We start from the raw sequence: 21,696 nt of genomic DNA on the forward strand, positions 1-21,696 counted from the left end.
AAAAAAAAAAAAAAAAAAAAAAAAAAAAAAAAAAAAAGATGTGAGGATCTTTGGAGTGGATTAGAAGATGCAGAAGCAACCCCAAGCACACTCACATTCACTGGAAGAAAGGTAGCCTTAATAAATGGTGCTGGAAAAACTGGCTTTCCACATGCCAAAGACTAAAACTAGACCTCTGTCTCACAGTGCACTAAACTAAAATCGAAATGGATCAAAGATCTAAATATTAAAACAGATACACTGCTGGAGGAGAGAAGAAGTAGAGCTCTTGAAAACATAGCTGCAGAAAAAGACTATGAACAGAACCCTGATAACACAGGAAATACTACAAAGAATCAACAACTTGGACCTCATCTTATTAAAAAGCTTTTGCACAGCAAGAGAAAGCAACAACAGAGTGACTAGATAACTCCCACAGTGGGGGAAAAAATTAACCAGTTGTTCCCCAGACGAAAGACTAATATCTAGAACATTTCAAATGAAAAAGATCAGACTCCCCAAATTTAAAGACCCAGTTGAAAAATAGATGTCTGAGATGAATACGTACTTCTCAGATGAAAAAGTACAAATGGCAAGTAAATATATTAAAACATGTTCAACATCACTGGCCATTCAAAAGATACAAATTAAAACGATGCTGAGATTCCATCTCACTTCAGAAAGAATTGCTGTTATCAAGAAATCAACCAACATAAATGCTGGTAGGGCTATGAGGAAAAAGGAACTCTTCTCCACTGTTGCCAAGAATGTAGACTTGTGAAACCACTGTGGAAATCAGTGTGGAGATGCCTCAAAAAAAAAAAAAAAGAATTAGAAGAACCATTTGACCCATCTTTTCCCCTTCTGGGTATCTTCCTAAAAGAATTAAAAGCATCATGCCATAGTGACATATGTCCACCCATGTTTATAGCAGCACAGATTATAATAACTAAATCTTAGAAACAACTCAAATTCCCATAAACTGATGAGTGGATAAAAAATATGTGGGTTTTTTTTAAATATACAATGGAGTACTGCTTAGCCATAAAGAATAAACTTGAGACATTTCTAGGTAAATGGATCTACCTTGAGACCATACTCAAGTGAAATAAATCAGACACACATATATTGCGTTGTCTCTCTGGTGTGAGAAACAGGAAGGAAAGGAAAAGGTAAAAATTGAGAAAGGAAGGATAAAATGAAAGTAAAGATTTATAGATAAGGGAAAGAGAGGTTGAAGAGAAGTGAGAGGAATGTACAGGTAGAAATTCCCTGTGATGAATGTGATTGTGTAGATCTGAAGAGTGCAAATAAACCTAATTCCAAAAAAGAAATAACATAAAATCCTGTGTTGGGTCTCCCTTTAGCCTAGAAAAAAAATCTACACTTACTGTGCAAGCATCTGAACAACTCAAGTCTTGACTCAAAGTTAAAAAGCACTAAATGGAATGGCTGTGTTTGCCCTAATAGTGAAAAATAACATGCATGGTAATTTTATAGAATCAATCATCTAAAGCCTAGAGGGTTGGGAACCAGGTAATGCCAGAGGGGGGAAGAGAAAAGGGAAAAAACTTTTTTCTTTTGGGTTTTTAAGTCCTCTGCTCTGTGATATGGAAAGGTGGAAACAGGAGAGGGGCAAAGGAGCCTAGTGCTGTAGGGCAAGTTATATATTTAGAAAGGGGTGTGATGGCTGTGTCTGGTGTCCCCCCAACACCTCCTGCAGTCCTAAGTGGGGCTCCTCAGGGGTGGCTGGATCTAGAGTATGATGCTGGGATAAAGGGTGTGTGATTATTGAGCCACAGTTCCGAGTGTGGGTAACAGGAAGACCCACCCTGCTTGTGAGTGCCCTCCACCCTAAGTGCATGTAGCCTGGATAGCATATGAGGGGTAGAAAGAGGGTTGCTGCTTGCTACTTCACTGCTGGCTGGCTGCTGCCTACCCCACTTTGCCGTGGACTGTTTCTCCTCAGTGGCCCTCTGCTGTGTACCCTGCCTTGGAGGTGAAACCTCTGCAAACTGTGAGCTAAAAAAAAGAACCCTTTCCTCCTTTAACTTTGGGTGTTGGGTATTTTGTCTTAGTAGCAAGAAAAGTAACTAGGACAGGGAATAACAGAAAGCAGAAAAAAAATTGGTAGTGAGAAATGTAGATGGGAAAAGTCTGTGACTGAAACAAGTATTAGAGAAATATTTTAAAGAAGATAAGTAAAAAGAGGAAGAGGAAAGAAAAGAGAAATTAAGAATGAGTAAGACAGGAGAAAGACGTCAGGTGAAGAGATATGGGTAGAAGTAGGAGGGATAAGAGAGAATTCCCTTACCTTCTATAAACTGTATCGGGTGGGGAAAAGCAAGCGGAAGAGAAGCACACACAGACTCACTCATAAAGGAAGAACAGTAAAATTACGGGGAAAAGCATGGAGAAAAGCAGAAACAGCACAGAATAATTTTTAAAATTTTAAATGAAAGATACAATACAAATCTAAAGAATAATAGAAAGTTTTCTATTGTTTTAGATGCGTGGCTCTTTTCCTCAGCCTAGGATTAAGGAGCAAAGCTCAAGCAGGATATTTCTGCTTACACTGGAGGTCTAAGGTGCCGTCCCCCCGCAGAATGGTGCTGGGTATAGATGTCAGCTTACAGGGGGATCAGGGCGCCAGTTTGAGCTTCCTGGACGGTGTGACCCAGGCTCAACCTGGCCTCGGACTGCATGAGCCTGGTCTGTGTTCCGCAGCCCGGCCTCTCAGCAGGGTCTCCCAGCCTGTTCTGTAGCTCCTGCCGGTCTCCAGGACTGTCCTTCCTTCGCCAACCCTGGGAACCTGGCAGAGTGGGGCAGTCGAAGGGCTGCCCTGGGACCCAGGCTCAGATTCTCAGCCCTCCCTACAATAGCACCCTTGCCAGATCTTGCTCCACGGTAGTAAATTCGGGCAGTTGTACCCAGGTCACTCACCGACTCTTGATGTGAAAGGCCCTGGAGGCAGGGTCCCTCTTTTGTTTTCCTTGCTGGTTCCAACTGCAGGTTGGTTGATTCTTCTGGTCGATGGAGTTCTCCAGTTCTCCACGAGCCCAAAAGTTGTTAGTTTGACTTTGGCTCCCAGTTCGTGGCTGCCCAGCCTCTCTCAGTGGCCCTGTGTGGTCTCCTTTGTGGTGGGATCTGTTTCTTCTGTATCACCTAATCCTGTTTTCAACTCTGCCACTTCCCCCGTGGTGCCCAGGTAACCTCCATCACTTCATTGCATCCCCAAGCTGTTGTTTTCCAGACTGACACTTTGTCCTGGCTGAGTTACTGCCGCTCAGGGCTCTGCTGCTTCAGGATCCCCAAGTTAGAACTTCTGACTGCCATGTTCGGTGCTAATTGATGGGGGTCTGCATAACTATATTGTGTTTTAGCACAGCATTTAACTATTCTGGTCACAATTATGCACTTACTCTGCTATAGTTCAAGGAGTAGTTTTAACTCCTTCATACACCCATAATGTTCTTGATAAAATATTAAAATAATTATGCAAATATACAAAACAATTTCTCCTTGCCACAAAGCATGGATTTATTTATAATATAAAATAATTACTCTGAATCTGTTCTATGTGGAATGCTATACTTAGCCCTTCATAAACATTGAAATGACAAGGGAAAATAACAAACATCTAAAATATTTATCATTATTTTATTAGTAGTGAGAATAATAAATGAGCAACAGAAGACACAGTGCCTCAGCTGGTTACTTTGATGATACCTGTGATGATACGTGTTCCATTGCTCTACTTTCCTATCCTCCAGCTAGGCAGGGAGAGGCACAGTAGACAGTGGGCTTTGGAGTCAGTCAGATCTGCATTCAAACTCCCTTTCTCTGCCTAAGAGCTGTGTGTCTATGGGCACATTAACTTTTCCAAGCTTCAAGTTTTGTTTTGCATTTTTAACTGATAGACTGTTACAGAGATTAAGAATAACTTTCTAAAACATCTAGCACAATGCCTACCACACAGAAATTTGTGCTCTGGAAAAGAAGAAAGAAAATGAAAAAGAATCCTACTACCTTTAAATAGAGATCTTCTAAAATACTGCTGAAATCCCAGTGTGCTTATACAATAAAAGAAAAATCCAAATTAAATACAGTCTGAACTGAAAGTTTCCTCTTTCGATTTCTAGAAGTTAAAATGTTTGTGACACATGTATCTTAATCCCTTGTCCTTTGATTTCAGCAGGAAAGGAAGGACAAGAAATCCTGGGGCCTGAAGCTCAGGCAGATGAAGCAGGGTGTACAGGTACTCTGACTATTTTCTCTTATATTACAGTCTTTGAAGGAAGTCTTTTGTGACACCGGTTTTTACATTTACAAGTCCTGAATTCAGTCTGTTTTCTCCTCTTTTATCTTGCCCTCCTTAAATGTTTAACTATTAAGGCATATAGGGCACTAGACTAAAAGTTAGAAGCTAATATTCTTTAAATACAGTATACATTTACAGATTTGCTTAATAAAGCAAATTTTCCATCCTATAAGAATAACAAGTATAACCTACAGCTAATCTAAAATAATAAATGTTTGATTATTTGAATTTGTATCACAAATTTTACCAAAGTTACAAAAATGCACCTAACAGCCATTTGAATTTTATTACTATTAGTTATCAGGGTCTGCTTTGACGTGCCCATGAGACAACCCAGGAGAGAGAAATACAAGTAGATATCATGAATGATCTTTATACCAGATGAGAATCATGAATATATCACAGCAAACAAAAGAATTGATGTTTTTCTTGTGATTTCTGTGATTAAAAAGGTCAAAATGAAGTTGAATGATAGTAAACAAGGAAATTTGACTCTAGATGACTAAAAGTTCATACTCCCTGAGACTTAAGGCTCTTTCTCTGTAATGGATTCAATCAGACTCAACAAGCACAAGAGTGAGTGGAAATCTTAAGTCAGATCTTCTGTAAGATAACACGAGAAACTTGCTATGGTGTCCCTATCTGAGGGAGAACCATTAAAATGTAAACTTAAAAAATGAATTCCAAATTAAAACATTTCCTCAAAATACTATCCTTGAAAGCAATATAGTTACATTTTATATATTCAGTCAGATTAGATATTTCTATCATATTTTAATTAAGTGTAATAACATTCTCTTCCATGATTTAACAACATTGGTAGATTTTTACTTCACAGTACATTTTAGCAGTATTTTGTAAGCCTTGTAAATTATCTTTCACTACTAATTATCCTTTACTACTACTAGTGGTTCGTGGTTAATAGATATCAAAAGCAGATTTCATCTCTAGTATAAATATTAGCACTCTCATACTTGTCAGTCACACAGAATAAAGAATGAATCTTTGTTGATTAAAAGTGAATTCTAAATTAATTAATAGTGGAGTATGTGATAATTTATGGTGCTATAGCCTAAGATCTTACATTCTTTCCTTAACTGGGTTGTGTGTAACATGCATGAATAATGTACTCAGGTATACTTGTTATCAAATATAACCTAAAGAGTATATAAAATATTTAAACTGGATACTTGTTATTAAACCAATAATATTAATAAGCACAAAAGAATGATATTTTTACTCTTATCTAATATTAAAACTTTGATGGCTTGTAAATACTGTATTGCCAGAGTTTTAAACCATTTGCCATTCTAGGCAAAAAAAAAAAAATGATCAAATAAAACATTCGTAGTTCCAAGTTTACAATATTTGATCTCAGTTTTGTTCTGTTATAAAAATAAATTAATTCAGCTTGAAATATGGAGTAATACATAAATTTTCCTTAAAAAACACATCTGTAAGGCACAGTAACCTTTAATCCCTGAAGTTGCTACTAAAATGTAAGGCCTCTCCCACCCCCACAGGAAAATGCTCCCTCTTGCCTTAACTCCCCTGGGACAAGAGAAGAGAGAGCAAGCAGATACTTGAGAAAGCTCCAGTTAAACTATAAAATTGGGTTTTGCCTCTGCTTTTGTTATTTCCTTGACTTCTATGGAATAACCTGCTGACAAAAACATAGTACAAAGGTCACTATCATTAGTTCAGAACTTTGTCAGATCTTTTCTGTAGCTGACTTCCTCTTGCTATTCATGAAGTTAAGAGAACTGTAGGCTGAGCTTAGTATTCAGAGAGTGATATATTCACCCAAAACATTCTTTGTTCTGAGCCCCTTTATACAGTTAGCAGCTTTACAAAATCTCAAAAGTGGAGAGTAAAGATTGGAGGGAGGAAGCAAGCACAGAAATATATTTCCAAACACACACACACACACACACATATACATATATTTTATATTTATATATATGGCTAAATAAAAAATGGTAGTCTTTATATGACATGTCTGGTGTCTACTTTGTGGTTTACAGTCCTGTAGTTCTACACTTTGTTGAGGGATTATAGTGTCAGAATTCTGTACTTTGACAATCAGCTCTGAATCTCCTCCTATCTAAAAGAAATCTAAATTACCATTATGTATTTCTATGTATTTGCCCATCTAGTGCCTAAATATATAAGTGGATTAATCTTAAGACCAGGAAATTTCTTTGTAATTGACCTTTTCATGATGTCTACTTTGCAATATGTTCAATATGTTAAATTTTGAGATAAAACTGCACAAATTTGGGTTTCCGCTTGAAATTGGCCTTGGTAAATGTGGGTTCATGGAGACAGGGTAGTTTAATGGAAAGAACCCAGGATTTGATCCCAGAAGCCTAATACCAAATTGTCTGCTCTAGTAGTACTTACTTTTTTCCCCATTGGATCTTGGATCCAGTCCTAATTTCTATTGAGAAAAATGTTAATTGTGAAATTATGACGTTCACTTTGCAGGACCATTTTAAGGAAAACAGCTAACAATTATATAGCACTTACTACATGTCCAGCACAGTACTAATAAGCACGTTACTATACTAATTCAGTCCTCACAACAACCCTAGGAGTTACTGTGTCACCCAGATGTTATAGTGTGTAACCTGATCTTACACTGCCTTGCAAACTTCTTACTGCACATATAAAATTTTTCTTTATATCAAGCAGTAACAATTTCTAGCATATTAAAAATAATTGCCAATTTTAACATCATTCTTATCTGTGAAATCCATAGCAACTTAACACTTTGTCATTCATTTGTTAAAATAACCTGGTAGAACCAGAAATGTGATAGGATAGTGTTTACTCCTTGAACTCATGCTTGCCATTTATATATCCTATAGAATTTTATACTGACAATATATATTTTTGCTTGAAGGTATTTTTGATCAACTTAACATTTCATTATAAGAAGGATACATATATAAAATGAAATTGAAATTTCTCTTTCATTTCCAGGGATCAGAAGAATCAAGGTTTAAAGAATGGATTTATCACAGTTGATCACATTAATTACACATATTAGTAAATATTTGTTAAAGGAAACGTGTTGAAAATGAGATTAAATGAGCAAAAGTAGTTTTCATTTACTTTATGTAATATTAACTTGTAAAAGTATTTAACATTGCTTCTACTTTTGTTTAGCACTGTAATAGTTTCTCAAAATGAAAAATTTGTTATAACTGTCTCAATTTTTTGTACATCTTCAGAATTATATGCCAATATTTAGTTATAGTTATTCATCAATACAAATATTTTAATACCCTGTGGCTAACAATTCAGTACTCCTTCAGTTTTATTGAAAACAAATTCAAAGCCACCTTATTTACAGGTAGATTTGTTTGCTGGTCATTAGATCTATTCGCTCTCTCATTCTCTGGATGTGCACCAGAAAAGCTTGCTGAAAACTTCTCACCAATGGACTAATTATACCTGTTTGGGCTTTTTGTGTTGTCCTCAAGAAGAGGCAACTTTTTGGAGAAATTGAAATATAGTTAATTTCAGTATTTTTTCCAAAACATTTTCTATTGAAAAATCTTCTGTTTTCCTACATGCACTATTTTTTTTTTATCAATTCCTTGTGTCACCTAATACCTGGAAAATTTCAGCCTAATAATGTAACTAGCAAAGACATGTATTACCACTACCCTGGTCAAACCAGACTATCTGTAAGGAAAAAAATGTGTGTCCTTATTTTTTCAATCAAATAATGTATACATTTACTATTAGTATGTATGCTGTTAGTATACATTTTAAGAAAAATTTCTTCAAGAGGAAATGAGTTAATATCTAAATTATAAATTTAAAACATAAAATGTAAATATAAAAACAAATTAGTAATGAAGCTGTTGTAGATCTAATTTTTAGTTATAAAAATCTATCTCCAAATGTGTATATTTGGAATCACTTACTACACAGATAATGAAGAAGCAAATACTGTATCATCTATGAAATAGATTATGTATTTCTGAAAAGTGTATGCTATTTTAAAACTCATTCCAGCAGCAGCAGTGTGTTAAGCTACCCACAATATATACATTATGTCTATGTGTCTATTTCATGTTACTCAGATGTAGAAAATGTTAACATTTTATGAGATGAAAATTTCTAAATTGAAAAACATTTTTATAATAATTTGAGTAAAAATGTTTTTCCAAATAAGAGTATAGGGAATCTCTAAGAAATCACATGAAATATAAGTTTCATTCATGAGTTTTATCTGGTTTAATTTGAAAGGCTGAATTTGCAGTGAGCAGACTCAATGCCATTGACGTCACTGCTTTAGCTATTCAGCAGTGCTCGTTTTCCCAGCTGGTGGTGGAAGATGTTTCAGTACGTTCTTCCTTCCTTTCATCATTCTGATGGGCAGTGAGCTGTTTAGCAATAGGAGGTGTACAGCACATGAGGGCATTAAAGAAAATTTTCCTCACTTCTTCTGTCCACATTATTATATAGTTGATTTGGAAATAAACTACCCCCATTTCACTTGCCATGCTTAATAGAAATGCTTGTAAATAGGAAAGACTGGAAGACCTATAATGGTTTTATGCTGCTTTGAATAGTCAATAAGGAAAACTCCCCAGTTACTATTTCGAACTTTTCTTCTTCCATACTCTGGCAGTATACCAAATTAATAGAGCACATCAATGGAGGGACAGGCCTTCATTAGTGTAATAGATTAATAGAGCACATCAGTGGAGGGATATGCCTTTTTCTATTTTTCCTAAGAAAATGTGAAGAAAGAATACTGTAGAAAAGGGAGAGTAGAGAGAAGAACCTTCAGACCGCCAAAAGTATGCCTGGAAGTTGAGGATCTGGAAATTGAGTCCCTAAACCAGCAGTTATCAGCTCTCCTCTTAAAGTTTTCACATGCTTCTGGATTCAGCAGCCCTTTTAATGACATTGAGGATCTGGAAATTGAGCCCCTAAACCAGCAGTTATCAGCTCTCCTCTTAAAGTTTTCACATGCTTCTGGATTCAGCAGCCCTGGTTTAATGACAAATGACATTTTTCAGCCTATGATAGTTAGAGGTGTTACTGAAAACGTAAAATCTCTACGAACCAATGTTACTGATTCTGAGATTTTAAACAGCAACCATCTGAGGAGCTCAGTTACACTACTGGGTAGATTTGGCAAGATTGTTTTAGTAACCGTCAAACAGAAAGTTGCCCATACATCACCATTTTCATTTGGCCTAGTTTCAGTCTACCAGGAAGTGCCGTTTTATTAATTTAGAGCTGACAGTTCAGTCTCGGACCTGTGAAGTCAGCCGTGAGGCACTTGGGAGTCATGTCCTCCACCTGGTGCAGTTAGCACAGCTGTAGCCCACAGGCTCCTAGAGCCAACCCGGGGAAGTGGGCGGCCACAGTTCAGCGGCACTGCTTTAGGGACGGCGTGGCTCTCTGGGCAGCCCTCCCACAGCGAGAGCACTGGGCTGTCTGTTATCTCCAGCCCTTTCTCACTCCATAAGAAACAGACCTGCCTTAATCCCAGTTAGGCACTACAAGGCATAAATAAAGGAGGAATTGGTTTGTATAGAAAGTCTAACGGAAGTGAAAATCAACTCGTATTTATGTGATTTGATATCTTCTTGTTAGAAGTCTTAACTAAAGATCATTTAAAGTTATTTTCTGAGAATTCACATAACTGAAAGACTGGTTCATACGGGAATGATTCAGATTTAAAGTGCAACTTTGAATAATACTTTGATAGGTTGCTAAGAAGGTGGTCTTTGAGAACTGTTCTTTTTTCCTTTTATCATTAAGAATAATGATTTCAGTCAACCATATTACTTTGTATTTTATTTATCAGACACATGGAATAGAAGTATAATCTTAAGGATTAAAAGGGATAATGTGGGAATTTCCAACATTTATAACATTTTAAATATATAAAGCAAAAGGATCTTGGTATGATGGCACATGCCTATAATCCCAGCACTCTGTGAGGCTGAGGCAGGATCACAAGTTCAAGCCCAGACTGGGCAACTTAGCAGTTTAGTGGCCCCTGTCTCAAAATTAGAACTTAAAATATAAAATTAAGTAATTGGAGATGTAGCCCCAGGCACAATCCCCAGTACCAACCCCCTCCCCCAAAAGCACTTAATAGATTGCAAAAAAATGAGTAAAGTTCATTTTACTCTTCAGTAAATATTTTCTATTATTTAAAAAACGATTTTGTATTTTCTCAAATAATTTCTTATTTAGAAAAACTTTGTAACAACTTGGTAAAATTGTCATTTATAAAGCATTCATTTCTTTCAGTAAAAGATGATGAATGCGACTCAGATGCAGAAAATGAGCAAAACCATGACCCTAATGTTGAAGAGTTCCTACAACAACAAGACACGGCTGTCATCTACCCTGAGGCACCTGAAGAGGACCAGAGGCAGGGCACGCCAGAAGCCAGTGGTCATGATGAGAATGGTAGCTGCACCTTAACAGTTCTTTCTCTCTCTGTCTCTCTCTCCCTGTCCTCCTCCAGGTTCTTCTCTCTCCATCCCCTTTTTTCAGTTCCTTTGGCTAGCAAAACATGGTTGTCTGGTTGAAAGTTCACCAATTTGAAAACAATAGTTTTTTTGTATCTGCTTCAGCCTACTCTGATGGTGAACACTTGGTGTATAAATACAATAAAAATGCTGAGATACTTCAGAAAAGAATGTTATTCTGCCCCCTTGAAGCATAATAAACAGCATGTTACACTAAGAAATTTTATGTAAGATCTATACCAAGACTAGTAAGGTACTTAAAATGTTTAAAACTTTGTGAATTGCTAATATCCTAAGTCTTGCTTTATTTTTTCAGGATTTCTTGGTGCATAGATAGATTTAGCTTAATATTCAAAAAATCAATTGAAATTTTTAGAGAAATTGAGAAATACTATATAAAGTACAGAATAGAATCCATGACGGTCAACTCTTTATTAGTACATATTAATTTACATAATAGCGGTTTATCTTGGCATATTCGTACATGTAAATAACATTTTGATCACTAAATAAGGAAGCAGCTATGAAAAAGAGCATAAATGAATGTCATTCTAAATGGATAAGATTTTCCAAAACCAAATCTGTGAACTAGGACACTGCAGACCTGTTTCCTCTACTGTGCCAAACAGGTTCATTTTTAAAGAATGCAGATTATTGCCCTGGGTCACTGCAGGGCAGCTAGATCACTAGTGTTCTGTTGGTCAGTTTGCATTTGGAAGTCTGCACAATGCTGTAAATCCCTAACATACCTGCTTCATTCTCGGTGTTGTTTCTCTTAAAGAAAATATATCACCGTTTCACCAGAAGAAGCAGTAGATTGTAATAAAACTGAGAGGGACATGGAAAATTTTAAATATGTGGGCACACATACATCACAGAACAACCCCACAAAAGCCTTTGTGCGAGGGGCAACGGAATGTAAAGCTGTGTTGTCAGAGGCACCTGCTAACATCAGTCTGTGCAGATCAACTCATACAAATCGGAGCTCACCGTTCTGAACTAGTACAACATCTGAGTTATAGAATATGTTGCTAATTTAACACTTTCAGGTTTACAGCATAACTTTGTTAAAGACTAATAATGTATTCTAGTGTAGGTACTTTCACTAGTAGCTGTACATTTAAAGTCATCTTCAGAAGCTCTTAGTTTTTAATTCACATTAGATTAAACACACTTCCTTGCATGTTACCCTCAATAAGCTATATATAAGCAAACCAACACCAGCAGGTTGAATAATCAAAACTTTGGAATCATTGGAGAACAAATATAAGGGACTTTTCAGAAGTTTTATATTAAATATTATAAGTTTTATATTAAGAAAATTATACTATATAACAGAAATCTAGAAAATTTTAAGAATTTTGTTGTAAAAAATAATATTGTTACATATACTTGAAGAAATTATAGGCAGTTTAAAAATGGTCAGATACAGGTTTTTTAGTAGCATTGAGTCACTACCTTAAGTTTCTTGTCAATCTGAAAAGAAACATTTCCCCTGCATAGCAAACCTTAATTACAATATGAATCTTAATGAATTTTTATATTTTTGAAATAAAAACTTTCACTTGCCTTTTAAACCTGCTTATTCTGTTTGTTCCAAATACTCAGTTTCACTTTTGTTTTATGCTAGTGATTTAAAAGAATAAATTCAGCCAGGCATGGTGACGCATACCTATAATCCCAGCACTCGGGAAGCTGAGGCAGGAGGATCACTGTGAGTTTGAGATCAGCCTGGGCTACATTGTGAGTTCCAGGGCAGTCTCAACTACATAGTAAGACCCTGTCTCAAGAATAAATTCATATCTTATATGTGTAGGAAAATTTAGTAGATACTGATTGATGAAAATAACTTGCTATTAAAATATCATGAGCAACCTATCATTTTACAGATTATTAATGTTTTATTAATTACATGGATCAATCATGAAGACAAAGACAAAATGAGAGCAGGCAGCTCTGTGATCTTGGAGGAGGAACATTTGATTAAAGGGATCTCATGACATTGATGGAACCCCCACCTTGGCAGCCTCTGGCTTTTGCCATTGTAACGACCAAAGCAGTAAGCCAGACTAGGCATTCTGGGCGGGGGGCGAGTCCAGTGTTGACTCCCATTGGCCTATAAAAAGAGGAAATCTGTACTGGACAAAATTTGACATGTCCTCCCCAGATAAGATGCTCAATGGAAAGCCTTCTGGTTCATTGTGCCTTGCTAGCTAATAACAAAAGATAACATTATAAATTTTGGGGCTTTGAGGGTTTCATTTTATTTATATATTTGTTGCATGTCCACGTATATTTGAGTAGCTGTTTAGAGCTCAGGCATTCAATCTGTGACTGGCAGGCTGCTGTTTAAGCAGGACGTTTAATTTATACAGACATGAACTCTAATAGAGGAATACTGTATATGTTTATGGAGTATGTGGAGATACCTTTGTTTTCTGAAATTACATATATACAGAAAAAATTATGTAGAAAGCTTGTCACTGTGTTGATAGGGGAAAGAGTCAGGTCCAGGAGGCCCTTACGGGCAGGCCTAGATCTGGCCCCATCGCCACCACCCTCACCCACAACGCACACACTTTCTTTTTGGTCTGAAGTCAGTCATGTGGCCACATCTCATCGGAAGGGAAACTCAGAAATATTGCCTATGTAGTACATCTTCAAATGCTTAAGATAAACATTAAATAAATGATGACAACAACTGTTACCAGTGGATTCTATGTATAGTTCCTCCTTTACTGTGTAATTAGTGAAAAAGGTAGAGGCCTTGAAGGTCATCCTGTGTTTGAATCTGGCTTCATTGTTCACCGACTCTGACTTTTTAGGCTATTTAACCTTTCTGAGCCTTGTGTTTTCTCCTTTGTAAAATGGAAATGAATATTGTATTGTTTTGAGGATCAGATATAAAGTGGGTAGCACAGTATCTGGCACCTAGCATAGGAACTTAGTGTTAACTTTGGTAGCATTTTCTGAATGCTTTGAGTTTATAATATATAATCTCCTTTACAGGAACACCAGATGCATTTTCTCAGTTACTTACCTGCCCGTATTGTGATAGAGGCTATAAGCGCTTTACCTCTCTGAAAGAACACATTAAATATCGCCATGAGAAGAATGAAGATAACTTTAGTTGCTCCCTGTGCAGTTACACCTTTGCATACAGAACCCAACTTGAACGTCACATGACATCACATAAGTCAGGAAGAGATCAAGTAAGTGAGATCGCCTGGAGTTCATTGCCTCCAAAGTTTTGGAAATTCAACTCTTAAAGAAAGGCCAGGATTTTAGTATACTTAAGAGCTAAAACGATGTGGTAGAGACACCATCTTATCTGCAGTCTTAGGAAAATAAGAAATGAAAGTGATTAAATTTTTTCTTTTTCTGGTATGGTCCTTTCCATTTTTGCTTTTTTATTTTGTTTATTTCATAATAGATACTACTCCAAATTTAGAAGATCTCAAATCACATTCTATTAAAATATTCGGTGTGAGAAAATAAATACTGGCTACGTAAGTCACAAGACTTGATACTAACCAAATGGAGAAGACTTTTTTTTAAATATAATTTTCTTTGACCCAGTGACTGCTTTATTTAGGCTCAGTGTAAACTACTGTAGTTTTATTTTTCTTATTATGAGGGAAGCTGCCTCCTTTAAGAATCTAGTTTGCAGTTAGGTTTCAAATGGTTTGTAACTATAAGTTACACTTAAATTCTTGACTCTATATCAAGATAAGGAAGTTTAGCAGTTGTCTTTTTTAATAAGTTTCTGGTAACTGTCAGCTGTCAACAAATTAATAGCGATTGTCTCAGTCGCACAGGGTGTGTGCCGGGGTTGGGGCACATGTCCAGCCTCATGTCAGAGTTATGAATACCAATACATTGAATTTGTGTGAACGCGGCACTGTGTAAGTACGTAATATAAGTCACATATTCTGTAGAAAACCAGTTAGACCCCTTGCTAAGGAGGCTGACTAAACTAAACAGAATAAAGAATGAACAGCCTGTTTCCTCAGAAATCTGGCAAAACACTCACAAAAGAACAAGACGGTGGGGATGGGAGTGGCAGGAGAGCAGGACCACAACTTCCAGCCATAGTTCAGGGGTGCATCCCTGAAGGAGCCCTGGACAAGGGAGAGACCTGGAGGGAATGCTGACACAGAGAAGGGACCGTGGGACAAATGCCACCTCCTTCCCGCATGCATCGCAGTGCTTGTGGGTCCCACAGACCACAGTGTAGACAGGCTCACAGGGCCTTGGCGGGCAGACACTCCTGCAAGCTCCCACCACATTCTCACTACACCCTGTGGCCTTGTCAAAGGAAAGGACCAGTAGTGAGAAGAGAAAATGCCAGTATTTTAAGAAACAAATCTCTGAAGATCGTGAAGGCTCCTCACTCTGATGATGTTTTTGGTGGGTACAAAAAGTAGGTTTTATATACAAGCAATGATCAAAAATACAGTGAATGTTAAATTTTAAAATCTGTCTTAGGAAGACACTATGATCCCCCTCTCTTCGAATACACTTATAGTTCTTGATGCTTTCCTGGAGTGTCTTTATTAGGTGTGATCACATATTCGGTTAATGTCTCTGTCAAGCTGAAAGGCAGGCTCATAAAGACATTATATTGTGGGTTCGTCCAGTGTATTCACCAGACCTGGTACTGTGTGGCTTCCAGGTTTTCTGCCAAGTCAAGATGACCATGAAAGGTAAATATCTGAATAGATTCAGTACAGCCAGGCAGCAGGACAGGACCACTAAAGACTCGTACAAAAGAGCACTCCAGAGCTGCTGCAGGAACGGACAGGAATGATGGGACCGGTGTGTCTGAAATGGGGACTGGAGGCCGCGCAGTCATCTGTACTGTAATACGGTTTCTCAATGGAAGCACTCATTTTTATCACACCTTATATAAACCGCGAGTCAGAGGAAGTCAGGAAGGAGCTGTGATAAATGCGGGTGCAAGTAATGAGGTGTAGCTGAGAGGTCAGGGAAACATGGCGAGACGGCAAGCTGCAGGCTGGAATGTCTGTCTCGCTGACCACTGAAGTCAGTACTGTGACTACAACCACAAGCACATCTATGTCTTCCTGATTTGTTCTTTCAATAGATATCTGTGTTTCCATTGTGTGTCACACCCTGTCCTGGATGATGAAGGAACAAGCATGGAAAAGACAAAGTCCTGACCAAGGCGGCACACATTAGTGGCTGATACAAAACAAGGAAAATGTGTGAAGTGTGAAGAAAAGTAAAAGAGCAGAAGGAGAGATAGGAAGTGAGGAAAGCTGCCAGCTCTTAGAGAGCCGTGGGAAATGGGGCATCTGAGCTGGTGTCCAACAGCATTAGATGAAGAGGTCCTGGGACGCTGTGGGTGGGCTTTACAGTGAAAAGGAATAGCATGAAACCTGAAAAAGCCCTGAGCAGGGCCGAGGATTTAGCTCATCGGTTCCACTGCCTGCCTCGCAAGCCCAAGGACCTGAGTTCAGTCCCTGATTTACCATCTTTTACACACACATGGCTCCTCTCAAAAAAGAAAAAATAATAATAAAAAAAAAGCTTTGAGTAGAGACTTGCCTCGCACATCCCAGGAACAGCCAGAAGGCCAGTGAGAATGCAGGGGAAGACTGAGACCAGAGAGGTCCTGCGGACACATGCTAGAAGCCTTATATATATAGGTTTCTTTTGTATTCATTTTATTCTAAAATGTAACGGGGAGCCGTGCGTGGTGGCGCACGCCTGTAATCCCAGCACTCGAGAGGCTGAGGCAGGCGAGTGCTGTGAGTTCGAGACCAACCTAGGCTACATAGTGAGTTCCAGCTCAGTCTCAACTACATAATGAGACCCTGTCTCAAAAAACCCAAAAAAAAATATAATAATAATAATAATAATAATAGTGGGGAAGCCTTTGAAGGATGTTGGATTTTTAAATTTTTTTAAGGAAACTCTGTTGGATGGAAAATATGTCAAGAGAGTCAGGATGGAAGCGAGGAGACCATTCATAGTGTCTTGCTGTAACCCAGGCCACAGCTCATATGGCAGACAAGACAGTGAAGAATGCTGAATTCAGTCCATATCAAGATGGCTCCCTGATGGATGGGTGTTAACAAAGAGAAGCGTTGTAAAGTTCAACAGCTAAGCAATAAACACATGCGAGTGCTATTCCAGAAAGATACACGCTATAGAAAGAGATGACTTGCTGGGGGGAAATATAGTCTGGCGTTAGTGTGTTAAGTTTCAGGTGCCTAGTCGGGCACAGGAGTCTGGGGAGGACAGAGGTTAGAAAACACACTTGAGAGTTGTCACCATATGTTTGGTACCTTGAGACATGAGTTTGGGTGACACAGGGCTTGACACATAATAAATACTCATTCTCTTTTCTAACTGTGAAAAAAAAAGAAAATTCCAGTCGTGGTGCCATGAAACTAGTGAGTTATGCTATAGAAGGACAGACAGGATCTTAACAGAATGAAGGGCAGATGCACCCAGGGAATAAAAAACAGTGCAAAGTACAGCCAGGAAGCAGAGAGGAGCCATGTGTGTGCAGAAGATGGTAAATCACTTAGTGACTGAGGCATGGGCTTCTTCTGGAAAAGTGCTAAAAGACAGTCATGGAAACTCAGGGCTACAGGGTTGGAAACCAGACTTGGAATCTACTCAGGGCAAGGGAACCTTCTAGACTTCTACGCAGGGATCTGATACAGTGCAATGCGAGAAGTACTCATGACTATTCGACGCGTGCAGAATACTTTTGAAAGATATAAAAATAAGACTTTGGTAAATCGGGAAGGAAGCTATTATTTTTAAAAATCCACATGACTCAAAATATTGAAGTTTTTTAAAGTCATTAAAGTATGTTTTGGAAATACCAAGTGTATTAAGAGATAAGGTACAGTATTGGGAAAGCTCAGCCCTTCTGTTCAGGACCTTCTATGAGTAACTGCTTTAAATTAAAAAATGAAGCCAAGAATAATCTATCTTTAAATTAGAGTTTAGACAGGACAATCTCTAGTTCCTCATAAAGTGAATATTGCTTTTTACTCAATGCTATATTAAATGCTACATTAATGCTTAATAAAGTATGGCTCTGATGCTTTAAATTAAAAAGCAGAGATTTTTCTGTCAGACTTCTCACTCTCTCTCACCTTCTGTTGTGGAGGTGGATAATTCTGCTGTTAGTTTTATGACTGCTAGAGATGGAGGCCTTTAAAAAACAGAACAGTTCTCAAACTCACCGAAAACATTTTTAACATGTGAATGTTCCTTATGTCTTTTGCTTTCAAAATAAAACAATTCTTTCTTACAGAGACATGTGACACAGTCTGGGGGTAATCGTAAATTCAAGTGCACTGAATGTGGAAAGGCTTTCAAATACAAACACCATCTAAAAGAGCACTTAAGAATTCACAGTGGTAAATATTTGTTCTCTTTCTCAATCCTGAATGTTGTAGCATCTGTGGTAATCTACTACATCTTATGATTTACCTACATATTCAAAAACTGCTTGCTTTTCTTTTAGGGTAAAGACCAATACGGATTATCTAAAATGTACCAATAAATGTTTTGCTTCCAAAAAATGACCGATATGGAGAAATTTTCTGTATATAAATTGTAGTAGCATCTTAAACTTTGACTAAAGTATATCAAATTGATATGCCATTCCAGATTTCCTAATCAGAAGATAATATAGCACGTTTAGCAGGTATAAACTGAGTCACTTCAGTTTTCTGATGAATGTTAATTTCACTGTCTCCTTTGTGTAGAGGTAAAATTTACAGAAGGAAATAAGGAGATGAACGTGGCCTTTACCTGAGAAAAGGAGAAATGAAACTCAGGAAACTCAGAGAAGTGCTGCTGAGTCAGTGAGCAGGGACAGCACGAGTGTGCAGAGAACCACAACATTAATGTGCATTTAGAAGAAAAATGCGTTCCCATCATCTGCACCTTTCTGGCCCACATCATTTTCTAAATAATTATAAAATGAATGTATGTGATAGATGATATAGAAACATGATAAACAAGGAAGGCTGTGTTTGCATTTCTTTCAAGATTCTACTTAAAGCTTAGAAAGAACAACTAATAGCTTCCTACATCGCACACTACAATCTGTTCATCTGCTTATCGGTTTTGCTGCACTATTTCAGATATAAATTACTTTAATGAAAAATTAAGCAGTGAATGAGAAAACAGTGATGTCTAGACATTGCTTATTACTTTGTGGAAACTGTTGTATTGACATTTACATTTCACAAATGCCCTCCCGTCCAAAAGAACAGCTGGGTGGCTTTGCAAGTGGCGATTGGCGGTGCCTGTGGTGTATTCTGCATTGTGCTTCTCGAGGTTTTATTGTATTGCTCACTGAGGTTAACTCCCTGTGATAAGTACGCTAAACTTACCACTCGGACATGTTCAAACCAAGATTCCTAAACAGCATTTGTTTCCACCTACTGATTAACGTTTCTGAAAAGTGAAGGTTGTTGCAGCCTGCCAGAGTATCCTGTTTCTTAGTTCCTGTGCTATGGGACAATTGCCATCAATAATAAAATCTTATCATCACCTACCATTTGCTAAAAATTACTGAAGTTGTTAATAGATAGAGCTAATTCAAGTGAGCTTTAAAAGTGTTTAAGGTAAAGGAAGGAAAAAGAAAATGGTAAGATTCATGTTATAGCTGTATGTAGAATTTATCAGATGATACAAACTTGAGAAGCATAGGTTCTACCAAGGATTGCGGTACTCATCTAGACACAAGAAGTTGAAACTTAATTACAAAATCCTGGAGTAGTATTCAAAATTCTCAGTCAGGTAGTAAATCCGGGTGGTCAAGACCTTAATGTGAGCTCAGATGCACCACTGCTGAACAGCCAGTGCCAGATGGTGGAACAGAAACTCCCGCTGTGCTCTCCACTGTTCATTAATTATGTGCTTATATCTTATTCTTGAAATTATCTAATATGAGGCTTGTATACCTTTAATTCAGCAGGTAAATTGATTCAGAATGATTTAAGAAAAATTAAGACTATTCTTCCAGATACTAAGTCTACAGAAAAGTTGGTCTTTGTAGCATCATAAAGAAGGGCAAAGTACAACTTAAGACATCCTCAGAACTATCATTAACATAATTCAGCAGAGAATTTGATAGCATTTTCTTTTTTAAATCAGATTTTTAATAGAAGCCAACAATATTTTATCAAAGTGCAATTTAGAAAAAGCATTTCTGCAGGGTGGCCACTTGAACACTGTCCAAGTCTTTCCCTGATGGTCTGGTTTATGCCAAGGGAAGATTTTCGAGCAGGGCTACCCCAAGAGTCAGCTGAGGACTGGTGCAGTGCCAGGCTGAAAACCCTGTGTAACTGCTTCCTGAAGAAAACAGAATTGAAACTAAGCATTTAAAAACTATTACACCAAGATACTGCTAGAACATTTTCATATATTTTACAAAATATTAGTTAATAGTAAGTAGATTGTGTGGAACTAGTAGGGGCTGAACTTAGGAAACCTCTGTCACACTTTTTTCTCAGATGGGCTTTTAAAGGGCGTGGAGGATCAAGATCCAAATTGACATTCCCTAAAGTTGCCTGGATATTGCTCTGCTCAGGTACCCATAAAACCTTAATAATGAGCCTGTGCAGAATCAGGTGTGTTCAGTCATGTGAACTCTGCATGTAGGAGCCAAGCTCTGATAAGGAGGCCACCACACTTCCATTCAGAGACGAGACAAAGAGCCACCTGCACATAGGGGAGGGTCCTCCTTGGGAAATAACTTCTTGTTTCACAGTTTTAGTAAATTTAGCCTGGAAAATATTTACATCTGATGCATCCAAATACCCACCTGAGCCATCTAAAACCGCTCAAGACTCATGTTATATCTAACTTTGGGTAGAGGGAAGCTTACTGGTACATCCTCCAGGCTAAACTCGTTGCAAACCTTAAAGTGGGTAAATTACTTGATGAGCTTAAGGTATAAACCATACAGTTACGAGATTATAAACAGTTTTCTAACATAATAACTTTGACTTTTGAATAATTATTCTGTAAGCTTTCTTACTTGCAATGATGAAATATCAAGGTAATTCCGAACAATCAGAATAATGAAAGCCAGACTTTATTAAATACCTATTTGCTGTCACTAGTTCTCTATTACACTAACATCTATAGTCCTCAAATAAACTAAGAGGTCTTTTATGTTATATCCCTGTTGTGGAGAAAATGGAGACTTAAGAGTTCAATTGACTTGTCCACGTTCACTCAGCTAAAACATGGCAAAGCCGGAGCTCATGGTGGCTTCCTGACTCCCGCCTTGCCCATTATTCGTGACCTCCGTGTTTGTAAAGATAAAATAGTCTACATTAGGAATGTTTTATCTTCCTACCGTGTCTGCAAAGATACTAGTGTAACTCACCTAAAATTTTATTAAGTAGTTAAAAATACTAAAAGAGATACTCTAGAACACATCCCTTGTTTATCTCCATGGGGCACTTTTATCTAGCGGCATTCTGAGTATTGAATCCTATCCCAGGCACTCCACTGGGAAGATACGGATACGTTGATACTGATAAACAAGCAGGTAAAGTTCTGAAAACTATGTCCTGCAAGGAGTGTTTAAAGCTCACTAACATTTGCTTAGTGCATACTTTGAGTTTGCTGTACCCCCTCGTACGCCCCTAGAACAGCCCAGGGAGAACGTGTCCACGCCTGCACAGCATCACACTGAGGCCGGCAGAGGTCAAGAGAACAGTACGTGACAGAGCCTAACTCTGACCCCACATCCACGGTGCCTTCTGTAGAGTGGGGAACCCCCATTACCAGGGGTTTCACAAGACTGACTCGCGTCAGGACAATATAAAGTAAATCCACTGTGGGAAAATAATCTTATTAGAAGGCTCT

At 37.8% G+C, this 21,696-nt stretch overlaps 1 protein-coding gene across 2 annotated transcripts in view; it reads left to right on the forward strand.

The window, feature by feature from the left end:
- Zeb1 (zinc finger E-box binding homeobox 1) overlaps window positions 1–21,696 on the forward strand; it is an 83,230-nt gene that overhangs the window by 50,882 nt on the left and 10,652 nt on the right. Inside the window, exons 2-5 of one of the 2 annotated variants that reach the window (XM_033765626.1) lie at window positions 4,175–4,237; window positions 10,592–10,753; window positions 13,825–14,027; window positions 18,116–18,221. In XM_033765626.1, coding sequence (XP_033621517.1) covers window positions 13,998–14,027; window positions 18,116–18,221 — 136 coding nt within the window. In that variant the 5' untranslated portion in view covers window positions 4,175–4,237; window positions 10,592–10,753; window positions 13,825–13,997. The remainder of the gene's footprint in view (window positions 1–4,174; window positions 4,238–10,591; window positions 10,754–13,824; window positions 14,028–18,115; window positions 18,222–21,696) is intronic. The other variant, XM_033765627.1, reaches the window with a different exon arrangement.

The sequence above is a fragment of the Fukomys damarensis genome, unplaced genomic scaffold, assembly GCF_012274545.1.
Source record: "Fukomys damarensis isolate Sample0158 unplaced genomic scaffold, DMR_v1.0_HiC HiC_scaffold_19, whole genome shotgun sequence".
Classification (NCBI taxonomy): Eukaryota; Metazoa; Chordata; class Mammalia; order Rodentia; family Bathyergidae; genus Fukomys; species Fukomys damarensis.